Source organism: Pinus tabuliformis, chromosome Q (genome assembly GCF_031772625.1).
Source record: "Pinus tabuliformis cultivar Carrire ecotype Pingquan chromosome Q, CPIR1, whole genome shotgun sequence".
NCBI classification, from domain to species: domain Eukaryota; kingdom Viridiplantae; phylum Streptophyta; class Pinopsida; order Pinales; family Pinaceae; genus Pinus; species Pinus tabuliformis.
In genome coordinates, this window is record NC_142296.1 from 1,324,940,366 (window position 1) to 1,324,957,869 (window position 17,504).

At 37.9% G+C, this 17,504-nt stretch overlaps 1 protein-coding gene across 4 annotated transcripts in view; it reads left to right on the plus strand.

The window, feature by feature from the left end:
• The window catches only part of LOC149224723 (uncharacterized), a 77,262-nt gene that overhangs the window by 21,264 nt on the left and 38,494 nt on the right, over nucleotides 1-17,504 (plus strand). Inside the window, exon 2 of one of the 4 annotated variants that reach the window (XM_089386233.1) lies at nucleotides 9,812-10,011. The exons of the other annotated variants lie outside the window; for them this stretch is intronic. Within the exon in view, the coding sequence (XP_089242359.1) occupies nucleotides 9,812-9,819 (8 nt within the window). The 3' untranslated portion in view covers nucleotides 9,820-10,011. Of the gene's footprint in view, nucleotides 1-9,811; nucleotides 10,012-17,504 lie in introns of those variants that run through there. 4 annotated transcript variants of the gene reach the window in all.

Below are 17,504 nucleotides of genomic sequence, written 5' to 3' on the forward strand. Positions count from 1 at the left end.
AGACCTGACAGTGTTGGATTTCACATTTTGTATTATGTGCGAACTAAGCCTGGGATTTGCAGTGACACAATCGACAGCACTTCTACGTTGGTCGAAACCAACCCTACCTTTCCAGTATTATAGCTGTTCCCGCAGATATTTTTATTCTCTGATCTTTTGGACGTTTTGAGGTAAGTGCCTTCTGGTGCCGATCCTTGCTTCCTGAAAGTCGAGCAATCCGAGATGCCTTCAAAATCCAGGTTGTCGAAAAAGACATGATCTCGTTCATGAGGAATGGGATCTGATGACTCTTGTTTTCTCAGATTTTATCCTTTGGATTAAGTTCTTCACTGTTACTTCAATTCATGCCGTAGGGAGTTTATGATCACCGTCATGCTTTTCAACAAATCCCATCACTGCGTTAATGGTATTGCTGCGTCCTTATTTTAAATAGCTGGTTGCTGCGTTTTCCTTATTGAAGACTGACACATGGTATTGCTGCGTATATTGAAACCTGTGCATTGAAGACCTGTTATGTTATTGAAACCTGAGTTTATGGTATCAAAGACCTGCCTTTAATGTTATGCCTTTAAACGTATTGAAGCTATGGTGAAAGATGACATGGTATAGAACTGTGACTGCGCCTTTATTAAACGCTGTGGTGACTGCGCCTTTTTTTGCTGGATGCGTATTTTAATGGCAAGCTAACACTGCGTTTTTAAATGCTGGATGCGTATTTTAATGGTGTATTAATGCAAGCTAAGACTGAGTTGATGTATGATGACTGTGCGTTTCTAATACAGCGTTTTCATAACAGTGGTATTGGTCTTTCACAACAACGCTCTTTCAAAGCAGTGATATATATGTGCGCCCTTTCAAAACAGTGATATATATAGCGCTCTTTTTTCTTAAACAGTGATATACATTATGTGAGAAGTGATATGTATATGAGCCCCATTTTTTATTGAACAGTGATATATGAACAGTAATATATGTAAGCGGTGGGCGCCATCATTAAACAATGATATATATGTGAGCAGTAATATATATATGCTATGGAATGTTAGAAGAAAAATAAATGCATAAGGCTATTACATAAAGTTTTTTTTTTCCAGCAGAAGTCTTGCTGTGACATAAGATTTTTTTTCCAGCAGAAGTTTTCTATCAACAGAAGTGTTTTTGGCAGAGATAATTTTTTTTTTTTACAGAATGCATTCAATCATTTCAATGGTCGGAATAGTTCTCACTGGCAAGGAGAACTATCCTGAATGGTCTCGGATGGTGAAACACACTCTCATCTACAATGAGCTGTGGAAAGGTGTGTGTGTCGGAGAAGAAGACAGAGACCCTGTGCAGCCCACATCAGACAAAGAACTCGCCATTTGGGAAAACAAGAACAACAAAGCCTTTGCATTAATCGCAGCATCTGTAAATGAGGAAGTAAGTCGTCATATTTCATGCTATTCCACTGCCTTTGAAGCTTTACAAAAGCTCAAAGAACTCTATGATACACATTCTGCACTTGAAGTTGTTCAGCTCATGATTAAACTCTTCACTCTTGAACTGAAAGATAATGATCCTCTTACTCTTGCTTCTGAAATAAAGTCTATAGTGCATGACATTAAATCCACTAAGGTTGAGCTGGATATCTCTCTTATTGCCTTTCTCAAAGCACTCTATCCTACCTACTCTAACTATCTTGAGTCTTTACAAGCAAATGGAAATCTTAAAGATATAACCTTTGACACTCTTGTGAAAAAGTTTGCTGAAAGAGAGAAAGCCTTTGGAAAGAAAACAGTCCCTGAATCTTCTGAAGAGACTGTTTGCCTTGCTCATAAAGAAAAGCAGCCTGCTCAAGATTCTACAAGAGGAAGAGGTGGACGAAGAGGAAGAGGAAGATACTTCAGAGGCAGGGGGGGCAGACATCTTCAAGCAGAAAAGGCAGATCTGCATTGCATTCGCTGCAAACGAAATGGATCACATGATGCTTCTACATGCAAGCTACCATGGGACAAAGTTGAGCAGAGAAGAAATCAGTAGAAAGGTAAAACTGATGACACAGACAAAGGTAAAGCACCTGAATCCGCTCACTATATTGAGGCACAATGTAACATTGGAGTAAATGAAGACTTGTTTAATGCTTCACTTGCTTCTTCGAAAAATGACTGGTTGCTTGATTCAGGAGCAATCTGTCATATGACTCATAGGAGAGATTTCTTTGAAGATTTCACTAACAATGTTGATGGAGCAGTATACTTTGCAGATCAGTCAAAAATCAAGCCATCAGGGCTTGGCACAATCAGGCTTAAACTGCCTGGTCTTCCAGACTTTCTTCTGGATCATGTTCTATATCTCCCACAGCTGAAGAGAAACTTGCTGTCCCTGGTCCACATCCGCCAGCAAGGTCACTCCATTCACATGTTTGATGGCAAGCTTGAGGTAAGAAAGGCATCTGACCACTCACTTGTCATGAGGGGTATAGAAGAAGAAAGACTCCTTAAACTGCAAGGAACCTCTGCTCATGCACAACATTTCTCATATATTTCTCATCATGAAGAAGGTGCACTCCCATCAAGTTTATTATGGCATGCTAGATTTGGACATTTAAACTATGATAGTCTCCGCTTGTTGAAGAAAAATGGTGTTGCTGGTTTGCCTACAATTCCTAGAAAACATAAACAATGTGATGCTTGCATTCTAGGAAAGCATAGCAAACAGTCTTTTCATGATTCACATTCAAGAGCACATAGGAAGCTTGAACTTATTCATTCAGATTTATGTGGTCCAATGCCTGTTCCTTCTGCAAATGGAAATAAATATATCATGACATTTATTGATGATTACACCAGAATGTGTTGGGTTTACTTATTGAAGAACAAATCTGATGCTTTTCAAACATTTAAGAATTTTCATAAGTGGATTGAAAATGATGCACAATCTCATATTGGGTCTATTCGCACTGATAATGGAAAAGAATATACATCAAATGAATTTGAACACTATCTTCGCCAACATGGGATTAAACATCAAACAACTGTGCCTTATAATCCTCAACAGAATGGTGTAGCTGAAAGAATGAACAGAACAATTTTGAATATGGTACGATCCATGCTTTTCTTCAAAAATGTAAAGACAATGTTTTGGGCTGATGATGTTCTATGTGCTGCATATATAAAGAATAGATGTCCATCTAGTACTATAAGAAACAAGACTCCTTATGAATTGTGGTATGGACATGTTCCTTCGGTAAAACATCTCAGGATATTTGGTTCCACCTGTTATGCTTTAATACCAAAGGTACATAGAAACAAACTTGGTGCTAGAAGTCGTAAGTGTATCTTCCTGGGGTATTCAAACACATCTAAAGCATACCGCCTTTATGATGAAGTAAATAAAAAGTTTGTTTTATCTAGAGATGTCATTTTTCTTGAATCATCCAAATCTGACAGTGTTGTTGAGCGGCAACTTGATTGCTTGGATAGATTCACAAAACCGAAATCATTTCAAGAGTTTGATAATCAGATTCCACATCTTGAAGGGGGGATTCCTATATTAGATCAACATGTGGAATCTTCTTCTGAAGAACAATCTCCCCTGCATGACACTTCAACAACGGATGATGTTTTAAGTGATGTAATTGATAGAATTGGGAGACTCAATCTTGATTCAGACCCAACTCAATCAACAGAACAGCCTGGACCATCTCAGAAAGGTCCCCCAAAGTGGCTGACAAAGACACTTGAAAGTGTTCATCCTGATGAAATTGGAAAAACAGGAACCAGAAATTCAAGCCGACAAGATGGAGGTGATGTAGATAACTCTAATTCACCTGTTGATATGGATGTTACTTATGATTGTGAATTGAACTTGTCTACAGATTTTGAACCAACTTCCTTCAAAGAAGCTGCTTCTCATGATGAATGGAAAGAAGCGATGCAGAAGGAGTATGATGCCCTCATAAAGAATGGCACTTGGAAGCTGGTTGATCCTCCATTTGGAACCAAACCAATTGGCTGCAAGTGGGTCTACAAGAACAAGTACAAAGCTGATGGCTCACTTGACAAGCACAAAGCTAGGCTTGTGGCAAAAGGATTTGCACAGAAGGAAGGGGTTGATTATGAGGAAACTTTTGCTCCCACAGCAAAATGGGCCACCATCCGGACACTCTTTGCACTAGCTGCTCAGAACGGTTGGAAAGTCCATCAAATGGATGTAAAAACTGCATTCTTGAATGGAGATCTAAAAGAGAATGTTTTTATGTCCCAGCCTGAAGGATTTGCTGTGAAAGGACATGAACACAAAGTATGCAAACTTGTGAAGTCCTTGTATGGCCTCAAACAAGCACCACGAGCCTGGTATGAAAAACTAACTGAGCATCTTCTGAAACTCAACTTCAAACATTTTGATCTTGATGATGCAACTTTATTTGTCAAGAAAGTTGGCAAAACAGTTGTATATCTTGTGGTATATGTAGATGATCTTTTAATGACAGGGAACAATGAAAGCTATATTGCATCCATAAAGAAAGAATTAGGAAATTTTTTTGAAATGACTGATTTGGGCTATGTTCATTACTATCTTGGCATTGAAGTAACCCAACATCCAAAGTCCATATTTCTTTCTCAAAAGAAATACATTGGAGATTTGTTATACAGATTTGGCATGACAGAGTGCAATCCCCTTTCTACTCCAATGGAACAAAACTTGAAGCTCACATCTACTGAAGGAAAAGAATTTGAGGATGCAACAAAGTATAGACAGCTTGTAGGAAGTCTCATCTACCTCACTACTACCAGACCAGACATTTCATTTGCTGTTGGAATCCTCTCCAGGTTTATGCAAAAACCTTGTGAGGGACATTGGTCTGCTGCAAAAAGAGTTCTAAGGTACTTGAAGGGAACTCAAGACCTTGGAATCAAGTATACACAGGTGAACGACTTCAACTTGATTGGATACTCTGATTCAGACTTCGATGGAGACAAAGAAACTGGGGTATCTACTTCAGGATATGCTATGAGTCTTGGATCAGGCGCCGTCTCCTGGAGATCACGCAAACAATCAGTACTAGCAGATTCCACAACAGAAGCAGAATACGTGGCAGCAGCTGAAGCAACGAAAGAAATTGTGTGGCTCAGGAAAATTCTTGAAGATTTGCAAGTAAAACAAATACAATCTACTCCACTCATGATTGATAACACATCTGCAATAAAGTTGGCCAAGAATCCAAAGTTCCATGATCGTACTAAGCACATCAATACTAAATATCATCTGATCCGACATCATGTTGAGGCCAAAACAATCCATCTCCGTCATTGTTCCACAAACGAGCAAATTGCAGACATCTTCACCAAAGCGCTTGGAAGAGAAAAGCTTGAAAGATTCAGAACGATGCTTGGACTCACCAACATCCCTTCAGATTAAGGGGGGGAATGTTGACACCTAATCCGAAACGGATGAGGTGAAGCCGGACAGTCATCTAGAAGATGAACTGATCCGTTTTTGTATTTGTATAAATAATAATAGTTGAATGAATAATATCACTAAGTTGTTTTGCGCTCATTAATTTCTGAGCTAACCTGGCCTGACACCAATTATTGTGTAAATCAAGCCAAATCTATAAAGTGTGTTTGTGAATATAGATATTGTGAATATCCTCCTTCATTGTGTTTGATTTTTGTGTTTTGGAATTGATAATTTTATGTATGTGGATGCCTGAATCATAGAACCCATTATTGTGATTAGTGAAATGAGCTAGACTGGTCGCAGGATCAATTGTTGCAAGAGTAGTTCGGTTCAATACTGGCCTTGTAGCATAAGCTTTGGTTATAGCAAACCCACATTGTGAGTCTTGGTCAACAGGGTTCGACCTTTATTGGAGTTGAAACTATATAACATGGACAATGATTCAAAATTAGAGTTGATCGAGGATCCGTAAATTAATTGGGACAGAGACTTGTCTATCAAAGTTTACTGTTTATGGGCTATCAGCCTTCGGGCTTGTAAGTTGTTGTTGCCAAGTGAAACATCTGATTCGATATCATATTAGCCAACAAAGGTTTTGTGAGTTGACACTGATGGAAACTTTTCCTTGTCTACATTTTCGTCTATCGGTCACCGGGTTGTGGAGATAACTCAGACCTTGGCTGATGAAACCTTTGTCTAGCTGATCCGACTAACGTTGGAGCAAATTCCATTAACAAATGAGTTTGACAAAAACAAAATTTTATGTTTATTGTAGTCCAGTCATACTGCCATTGCCCTGCTGCGAAAGTGAAAGTGTTGTGAACACTGACAAGCAGCGGGTGGTCTCATCAATTGATAGGCTTGACAGACAAAAGGTTTTTATGATAGTTGCAATTTTGTCTGTCAGCGATTGCCCATCGGGCTTGCCTATTCATTAGTTATCCATGTATTATTCCGACGGGTCGATCACATATTAGTCGATATCACAACACCGGGATCTATTAGGTAATGTCGATGGAAAAGGAGATCCGGTAAATTTTGGAAACGTCCATCAGATTGGGGTTGTTGTTATGAATTGCCATATAGTGGAGAGGTTTGACAACCTGGTGTTGGTGGTAGTCCCTAGCACCTTTCCTTTGCGTTCGCGGTCACAACTTTGATCATATGCACCTAAACTGAGGTAAATGTCGCGACAAATAATTTTGAAGTTCCGTGGGTGCTAATAAATTTGGTGTTGATCATTTTGGTTTACAACGAGAAAGTACCAATAGGCAAGGGGGGATAGGTTAAAGCACCTTTTGGGTCCAACTCTTGATTCCTATCCTTGGTTATATGCTTTGGGTGTGAGTAAGCCCTAAGTACTAAGGGCATACAAAACTTTGGGGATTGGTGTTGAAATTCGGTTGCACCCTAGGTATGGTTTATGGCTAGACTAACACATAGACACACTAGCAATGCTCAACAACGAACAACTTTGCACGACGAAATATAACAACAAACAAATCAACAACAATACCCAAGATTTTTGGCCTGAATCATCTTTCTCATTATTCCATCAATAAGAAAACGCTAGGGCTCTCATACTAGGGATAATGGCCCTTTAGAAACCTTGATACAAAGCTAATATACGCAATCTGTCCTTTGACTGAAGCCGCAGAGCTAAGGCCAATTCCTTTAGGTCCTCAACTGACCAAATACAAAATACAATCAACATAATACTCACTCACCTGGGTTGATTCCTTTAGCCCACTGACCTCAGTACCACTTGTCCTTGCTATAACACTTTTCCTTCGCTGCCACAAACTTCTGTCCACACAGAGATCAACTTCTTTTGACCTTTGTCCAACTATTTCTTATCACTGCACTGCTCCCTTTAGCCACTGTTCATACCAACTACTTTTACTGTTGTTCAAGCCCCTTATCAGCCTTCTTAAGCCACCTATAGCCTTCTTGGCAACCTTCTCTACTTCAGCTTACCTGTCCTTGGTTCTTGAGGCCCTAACCAACCTTCTCTTGGACGCAACTTGCTTCAGCAATCTCGGCCTCCACCCTGGCAGACTTTACCAGCCTTGCTATAGCTCTCGGTCCCCTCTTTTTGATCTTTGTCTAGACCTTGCTAGGCCTTGGTTGCCTTCCTGAAGGCCTCGGTCTACCTGCCTTCAACAACTGTTTGAGACCCTTGGCCTGCCTTGATCACCTTGCGGCCCTTGGCTGCCCACAGAATAGAGCTTTGTAGCTCTATTGCACATGGACCGACCCTCTTGGATCCCCTATTTTAGGCCAGTGGATGGTTCTTTCCTTTTGTGGCCTAGTTAAGATACTGTCTAACCCTCTTCAAGGTTCAAACCTCTTCATTAGACAACAAATACCTTAACCAACCTTTGCTTGGATCACAGAACAGTCTCCTCGACCTTCTCCTGACAGACTTGCTAAACACTGCCTCCTCCAGTAGGCTACGGCTCCTCTTGGCTCTCTTGCCCCACACATGAAGTCCATGTCATTGTGTGATTAGGCCTCTCCTTTGGCCTTCTATTTATACTTGTCCAAGGGGTGTGAAACTCCAATGGTCATGTCCCTTGGCCTTGTTGGCCGACCTAAGCCTACATGACTCATAATTAATTAAATTCATTTTCTTGGTTCTAAGCCCACTCCTTTGGGTCAATACGCCCAAATTTGGGTACCTTGCCAACAAGCTCCCTTTTTGGGGGGTTTCTCCTCTCGGAAATACCTTCCGAGCTACCCAAATTTCAACAATTGGCACTTGCACACATTGTTATTATGGTTACCTTGGGGCATTAAGGGAAGCTCTAACAACGCTGTTAAAGTCTGAACCGATCCATGGTCTTGATTGTAGGGGATTTTAAAGGATCCCACAACGAGATCAATGCATGAGCAGAGAGAACAATCAAGAACGAATTGGCCACCATGCTTGAGTAAGAAAAGTAGATGCAGTCGGCATCAGGTTCACATTCCTTCAAAATGCCTATGTTGGCAAGCTATCAGAGAGGGGCCTCCACTCCTTGTGAGCCTCTGCCACATGGACAATTTTTGCTGGGAGTTAATTCATTAGGTGAAGGGCCATCCAAGAAAGCTGCCTCCCATTATTTGAAGTCAATAGCTTGATGAGGGTTGATTGTGCAATTGGAAACATTCATTGAGGAGGAAAAGGCTATTATTCTAAGGGTGGGATATAATTATCGCTTTTGGAAAAAGTTGAATAGGGACTCATTTTCTCGAAATAGACAAGACAGAGAAGAGCCATGGAGAAAAAAGAGAATGCAGAGAGAGGTGAAGGGAATCCAACCCACAAGACAATGAGTGGGGTAGCAGCAAAAGAAGGAAAGTGGTTCTAGCACAGAAACGCTAGGGAGAACTGCCTATGAAGGGGATGAGGTTCAGTGACAGTGTGGAGAAAGGAGAAGATGCCAGAAAGAAGGTTCCAGTTTTAAAATTGGGTAAAACGGTAAACCCTTGGAGAAGGAATAGAATTACTAGTTCAAATTGCCTGAGGTACAAGAAGAGCTCCTAGATTTTGGAGAGGACTCTAAATTGAAGAGGAATCAATAACTGCTGTGGAAATGAAGATCCAAGCCAATAAATTTCAGGCAGAAGAAAAGAAAAGAATTTCTGCTGTTGGCAGAATTTTGTTTGGCCTGTTGTAAGCCCATTTGAGACAAAGAGCAACGTCCATTTAGTCAGAAAGGGCTTGGCCCTTTTGTGTTGTGTTTAATATAACAAAAGCCTTTAGGGGCCGCATTCATCTGTAAATGTCATTTCCAGATTAATAGAAAGAAACAATATTGTTTATTTTCAGCCTATGTGGTGCATGCATGTTTTCAGCGAGTGTTGCACTTATTGTGATAATATTGGAATTATCACGATGGTATCACCAAAACCAACTTTGGCAATAATATCGACCATAATTATCACAATAATTTTTTGTTTATAATTATCCACTGTTTCACTTATCGTGATAATATTGGAATTATCACAATAGTATCGCGAAAACCAACTTTGGCAATAATATTGGCAGTAATTATCACAATAATTTTTTTGTTTGAAATTATCACAATAATAATATATTGCAATAATTTAAAATTATTCCCGTCTCTGTCAATTTCAACTATAACCATTTTTTTCTCTTTTAAGTTTTAAACCTCATTTAAAAAAAAGTGAGTTAAGAGATTGAGCTGTGAGGATACTGTGACTATTTTCCATCAAACAAACAAGGGGAAATCTATTGTTTTCATTTACCATGATTCATCTCATGAGATACATACCGTAGTAGTTAATGGTAATACTAAATTCTTATAGTAATTCATTTTATCCGTTTACTTAAATTTTTAACATTACCATTAATTGTTTCAAGGTGTTTGAAGGTGGTTCCAACCTCATTGGATTTCGTATGGAGAGTAGAATTTGAGATTCCATCCAAAATTCAACAGACTTGTAGATTTCAAGATTTCAGGATTGACAAGATTACAATGTTTCTACTAGATTTGTGATGTATGAGGGTATAAAATTGACATTTAATCAAGAGCACCATGCCCTCTATGTACCTTGATGTTCATAGCATTGGCTATTGAACTCCTTCATGACCCTAGTAAAAATATACATTTCACTCGAGCAAAATCATTGATTAGGCTTGTTAAGCTTTTTCTATATTATTTTAATGCTTAGAGGGTGATCTTGATGAGGAGGATCCCAATATAGGTAATGATTTTGATGTTATGTAGCTATTTGTTGTAGTTTGATTTTGTTTGGACTCTATAGGCTATTTATGGCCTCTTTGTTGATCTATTTTGATTCAAAGATGGACTACACTTGGTGCATATTTTGGTTAATATGCAGTGTGCATCCTTGCTATATACATGAGAAATTTGTGTATAATAATTGGATTCATATGGATGCACCTGAATTATATGTTCTCTTCAAAATTTGAATATTTTATGTATTTTTTGCTCATCCAATTTTTTGGTCTGGTTCTAATAACATTGTTGAGGATGCTGTGATCATTTTCCATCAAGCAAACAAGGGGAAGTCTGTTGTTTTCATTGCCATGATTCATTCGATGAGATACATTTATTTTTGTGTTAATATGATTTTGTATCATTCTCTTAGATCTTATGTCTCAAGACAAATATCATATTTCAATATGGATATACCACTTGACATCTTATACATCTTATATATCGATTTTATTTTCATATTTATGTAGCAATATGTTTGTTTAATGTTGATGTTGCTTCAGAAGTTAAAAAATTGAAAAATATGATTATTTTTGTATGTTTTTTTAAGTTTCCCAGTAATTTCTGATAATTTTCCCAATATTGTCGATAATTCAAATTTCGGTCCCTTGGTGATAAATTGTGATAACAATAAATGTAACATTGTTTTCAGTTATTTCAGCAGAGCTGTGTTACTGCATGTCTGCATTTTGCTGAGCAGCAGTGGTGTATGTGGAAGCTGGTTGAGCAGAGTGCAATGAAATTTTCCTCCCAGCTGTGTGGTTGCATGTGTGTGTTTTTCCTGCTTCCATTGTTGCAATGTTTCTAGTATGGGAGCTCTGCACTCTGACCTGTGTAAGGAAGGGTGTGTGAGGATCTTAGGAATCCCATCCTTCACCATCTTTGCCATTTGGCCTAAATTGAAAAGTTTGTAGTCTTTTTCATTGAAAGGAATTTTCCCTCCTGGTTTGCTATAATGACATTTTCTTTGGGTGATTTCTTGATATTGGAATAGGACAGCGAATATAAGGCTTAAGCTATGCATAACATGGGTCTGATCATTGATGCCCTTATTATAATTTCACAATGATTTGTTTTTATCTATAAGATTTTTTAGCAAATTTATTCCTTTTTAAATAAAAAATCATTTCTATGCAATACAGAACATCAAGAAAAAGGGAAAGAGTAACTATAAAGAATCATATTTGAAGCTACTTTTATTTTGACGCATTGGTCAAGGAGGGGGGAAAGAGAGAGAGGACCTTAGATACCTTCAATTACATCTAGGAGCTGCAAGGATAGATTACAGTGGTGACCCATCAGAAACTGCACTGCTTCTAGCTTGGCGAAGCAAATTTCAAAAAGAATTTGCCTTAATCCTTCACACCTCAACATGCATGCATCATTTTTTCATACAAAAGGATTTGTGAGTATTTCCTATCTCCATCCACTTTACCTTCGAATAATGATAGAGTATGGGACATAACATCCCATGCAAATCTTTTCCCTTTTTGGTCAAGCTAATTTCAAAAGGAAATTTACCTCAATCTTTCACAGCTCAACAAGCATGCGTCCTTTTTTTCTTACAAAAAGATTTGTGAATTTTCACTTTCGTGATCCACTTCACCTTCATGTATCATAACCCCCATTGCAACTCTTTTGCCTTTTTGGTAAATAAATGACTTCTTCATTAGTGTACAGGAGGCACTACAACAGATCTAGACAAGTATTCATGCCATTCTTTTATCCTTGCTGTCCAGTCCCATTAAAATTGAAAATGGGAAACCCAAGTACAAAACTTTAGCAGAGATTTTTCAAGTTTCAACTTAAGATTAACATGCTTATCATTACCAAAAAACAGTTTTTCAAGAAACAAATAAAACACCTGTCATCCTCAATAAGTTTAAACTTAAATTTCAAATTGCAGTTTCCCACAAACTTCTAAGCTATGCCTGTTGCTGCAGGCAAATAAATCTAATTCAGAATGTAGAAATTTCTTGGAAATCGGGCATTTAATGCAAATTCAGAAATTCCATCTTGGTCATCAGGTTTCCAGGATTTATTCCATGTGAATGCTCAGCTTCAGGAATGATCTGAGATGTTAAACTATAACAGTAATATTTCACTTCCTGTCAGCCTAATTTCATCTAGCGGAGAATAGATACCATGTAAATGTACTTTAATATCACAATGCTATAGGCCTTAGGGCTCACCTTTCTAGGCATATAACAGATTTGAAATATCTTATTATAACAACAGCAAATCTGCTCCTTTATTTTTTGGATGTGCTAAATTACTTAATTAATATATCTACATGTTATCTCAAATCAGCGTGAACGACAATTGCTGGAATCTACTCAATCAAGAAGATACAATAAGCTGAAAATCAAATCTGCAAGTACACAATATTTTAACAGTTGGAAACTTCATCTATATACAAAATATGAAGTATGAATGCTTACCACAACTCTATTACAGAGATGGCACAAGTCGAATTCTCCAGAGTCCAAACCTTATCTACTATCTAGGGAAACATAGAAGACCCTATCACCAAATCCTCTTGGCTAGGAATCACTCCTAACCAAAGTTGGACATCTAGCCTCATCACTGGCAAGTCTTCCTTGGCACTTACACTTGTATTCCACAAGTGTAAAAGACATTTCTCTCTTCTCCACAACAAGCATAACAAGTAGCACTAGGGTGTTCAAATACTGCAAAACTCTAGTTTTCTTTCACAAGAACGACAAAATACAATGCTTAATTGCCTCTCTAGGATTTATCGCAAACACTAGCTTCTTTGCTCCCTCTGAGTAAGACCCTAACCATAGATTTTTCATTGAACTTCCTCCAAGAACCCTAGTTCTCCAAAACAAAGAGAGATATCACAAGGAAGAGTATAAAAGAGAGAGAGAGAGAGAGAGACTAGTGTGCTCCACTCCTCACAATCTCCATTACAAGTTTGTGATGAATGAATATGATGAAAGGACTCTTTCCTCCCTATAGTTATATGAGAGGTGAGGGAGGCCAACAATATAGAGTAGATTTAGTCCACCACTAGCAATCTAACTACAAAAAAAGATAGGTGTTAATTTGGCAGCTCAGAGACAAATTCTCTCCTTTAGACAATCTTCCTTGTCAAGAAAGACCCCTCCTACCCCTTGGAAGAATTTAATTTGGTTGAAGAAAAATATAATTTAAATATGGAAAGCCACATGTGCACAAAATGATAGGTCATCCCAAAAGAAAAATTGGACACCTTTTGATGGCTATAAATACAAGTCACGTGACCCTCATTTGGAGACAATCATCAAGCATTCTTCTTTTCTCTTCTTTGGTTTTGGTTCTCACAGTTTTGAAATTGATTCGCAAGGAATTCGCTCGTATAGGTTCGAAATTACAGGGTCTGAAGCTCACACGTGTGATTATGGTTTTTGGTTCGCATCCGCAAGGTTGCCACAAGAAAATTTGGGTTGCAGCCGCACGCACAACGACCTATCTGTGCAGCCAAAAAGTTTCAACCACAAGCATATCGCTCTCTGTGTGCGGATGGGACCTAGGGTTTCATTTGACAATTGACAATAGATTTCGACAGTTGACCGCAAGCTTTTCAATCATGGTTTTGATTAATATTATTGCTGGGTTCATCTTTGGGACATGATTTGGTTAATTTTGCTGAATAGTCTTGTGAATGAAGAAATGGATTATTGTATTCTCTCATTGCTGAACATTTTATGACAATCTAATAAGAAGAAGAATTTGAAAGGGTTTTCCCCCTTGTGGAGTTTGCCCTGGTATTCGACCAATCTTGGTGTCTCTATGTGTGAATGCTTTTCTTCTATTGTTCCTTTATGTTCCACTGCATTGTTGATGATATTGTTCTCTCTACATAATTGCATATGATGTAATGATGTTATAATGCTGTGGGGTGAATTTAATGCGTAAAATGATGAAATGCAATTATCTAAAGCAAAGAACAATATAGCTCTAAGAAAAATTAACGTGGTATCAGAGTTGGGCTGAAATTTGAAAAGAAGTCTATGAAGACATCATTGATGGAAGCAAGAGATTATGGAGGAGACCTAAAAGAAGGCTAGGGTTTGATGGATAACATGAGGTTAGGGTTTGGGAGGAACCCTTGAATCTGATAAAGGCTTGAGTTTTTGAGAAGTTGTTCGAGCACTTGTGATAGATTTAGTGTAACCCTAGTTTGGCTAACCTAAATTGAGCCTGGTTGCTAATGAATGGAAATATTGAAGGCAACATTGGTTACATTGATAACGAATAGTACTAACTCTTGGAGGTTGATTCAAGTGGGAGATGATCGCTTCTGGTTGAAGATAAGTACCTTTTAGATTTATCTCACTATTCTTGTTTATATTTATGATACTAAACTTATTTTTTTGATTATTGCTTATACTTCCTGCATGAATATTTGAGTACGTGAATAATTCTAACCTCTAGATGAGATGTGATAAGTAGATCCTTTTTTTGAGGATCATCTAAGGTGCTAGAAAAGACAGCTAGTGCAGGAAGAGAAGAGCTGGTGCTGGAAAAGGAAAGAAGTACCCGAGGAGGGTTTTTGAAAATTTTCAAAATAAGATCCAAAAGTTACAATATGCAAGTTCTATAGTTGCCAATGACAAATACGTTTACAAGTTGCAAAGGTATATGAATACTACAAGGTATGTGTAGTATATTGTTTTAATGTTATGATTTATCTGCAAGATTGGATGGTAAATTAAGTCCTAAGGTATGTTGAATATCACCTTCATGAATGACTCATGAAAGTAAGTTTGATTTCTAGTACATGTCATATATTGGTACTCTTGATATTTGGCAAGTCATGGTGGATTTCTTGATTTTATAAAGTTGGCTAGAAACATTGATTTTGATAACTTGATATTATTATTAATGCTTGTGATAAGCACGGTAACCATGATGGTAAAAGTGTGACAATAAGATTGATACTCTTGTTGATCTTGGTTAGGTTTTGATAAGCTTAGTAAATTTGACATTGTATGCCTTGACTTGATGGTTAAGTAATACGATAAAGAAGTGATGTTGTGATTATGATCCTTGAAGTATGAATTTATGAAGATTCACTTATATGACACTAACCTTTGATGAATATTTGATGATATGTTCATTTGTAATAATGAAGCAGCTGATGACGATTTGTTATAGCTTATGACTATGATTTATATATTTTTGAAAACCTGATATAGTTGCGAATCTGTGATCTGGCAGCTTTGTTGATACATGAAAATATTATGATAGACAAGTTGATGTCTTGATTGATAATGATTAAAGAGGCTTCCCATTCAGAGGGAGAAACTCTTCATGAATCCCAACATTGTTTGTTGTAAATAAGTAGAAGACTCTTGATTGTTGAGGCAAGGTTTTTGGGCATGAATAAGATTATCGTTTGATGTGTTGAAGGAAGAAGTTTTGGCAAATTCTAATTTGGGCAGATAAGATTTCTCCTAGTCCAAGCCCCAGCCGTTGGGAGAAAGGCTTAAGGGTGTGGCTACAAGCCTCCCAGTGGCATGGAAGAGGGCCTATGGGTGCGGTTGAGCCTGCAGCGTCCAAAAATCTAAAACCTTTTGCATGAATCCAGGAGCGCATGATAGAAAATGAAAACGCTGAAATCTAGAGAATCATCACTAATAGAATCTTGAGGAGAATTTCATAATTGATCACTGTTTTATGCAAAGATCTCTATGTTGCAAAGAATATGTCTTAAATCATCTTGTGTTTGCAGGGGTCTATAGTATGCATATCATTATGTAATTTATCTTGATCTGATCATTGGACCAAGTATGACAATAAAGGATTTCTCCTTAGTATTCAGTGATGTTTATTCTGGCTATTGCAGAAACCTCACAATGAATATTTGACTTGTCCTTGACATTTAGTGATAGAAATGATTCATATTGTGATCACGTGGATGGTTAGATGAAGTTTGGCTTGATATTGCTTTGTCAATGACAATTGTTGTTATGACAATAGACAAAGTTGTAACTTGGTACTTGGGTTCTTGGATTGAAAAGTTTAACAATGATATTGGAAGAAACTTTCATGTTTTTGATATTAGTTTTGGTTTGGCATTTAAGGCTTGATAAGGAAACTTGGTTGATTTGATTGCATAGTATTGACTTGTTTGACGCTTGGTATATTGGTTTGATCAGTGTCATGTTTGCACAAAGGTTTGTATGGTTTGAAGCAAGCTCCCCTAGCCTGGTATGTCCGCATTGATAGTTACATGGTGAAGTTTGGAAGTGCTGATTCAAACCTCTACTTCAAAGTGGTCCAAGGTATGCCTATGATTTTTTGGTTTTTTTTTTTATGTTGAGGATGCATTCTTGACAGATAATGAGCTTTTGATGATCAAATTAAGAGGCAGTTGGCCTCTGAGTTTGAGATGAAGGATATTGGCATGATGCATTACTTTATGGGATTAGAAATTTGGAAAAGACCTAGAGAGATTTCCCTTTCTCAAGGGAAATATTTCGTGAAGCTATTGGAGAGATTTGGAAAGACGAAATGCAAATCCTTGGACACCCTAATGGAATTGAATTTCAATAAATTATGCAGAGATGTTGCTAGACCTGACTTGGCAGACTCCTCTGAGTATCGATAGTTGATTGAGGCAATGATGTTCCTTGAGAACGCCCGTCTGGTATATGCTTTGCAGTAAACACCTTGAGTGCAAATTGAGTTGCCGCCGAGCACATTTTGAAATAATCTACATGGGACAACCAATCTTGGTCTGAAACATTCTGCGGGAGATGTACAATTGCATGGATATGCTGATGTTGACTAGGCTAGATATGTTAATAATTATTGCTAAAAAGAGCACATTTGGGTGCTGCTTTCGTTTGGATCTGCCATGACATCTTAGATGAGCAAGAAATAGAAGTCTGTAGCTTTTAGGTACAACCGAGGTTGAGTACATTGTTGCTAGCATGGATATCTGCGAGACAATTCAGTTAAGGAAGCTCTTTAGAGAGCTTTTTGAGCAGGTTTTGGATATGGCAGTGATATATCGCGACAATAAGACTAGGATCAGATTGGCAAAGAATCCCGCATATATAGCTGGGATAGAAATATCTTCATAGGTTAAGATAGTGCTATTGTATGAGACAAGCTTGGGCTTGTGGTTGCTACCTCTGTGAGAGGGAGGATGAATAAGGTATCCTTTTATGACATGTATTTGCTCTAACATAATATTTGATTTGATATTTCGTATGAACAGGAAAACAGAGGTTGCTACTTGAAATAATTGCACAAAGCAGTATGATTGAACCATTATGCGAATTATTTGATTCGGTACTA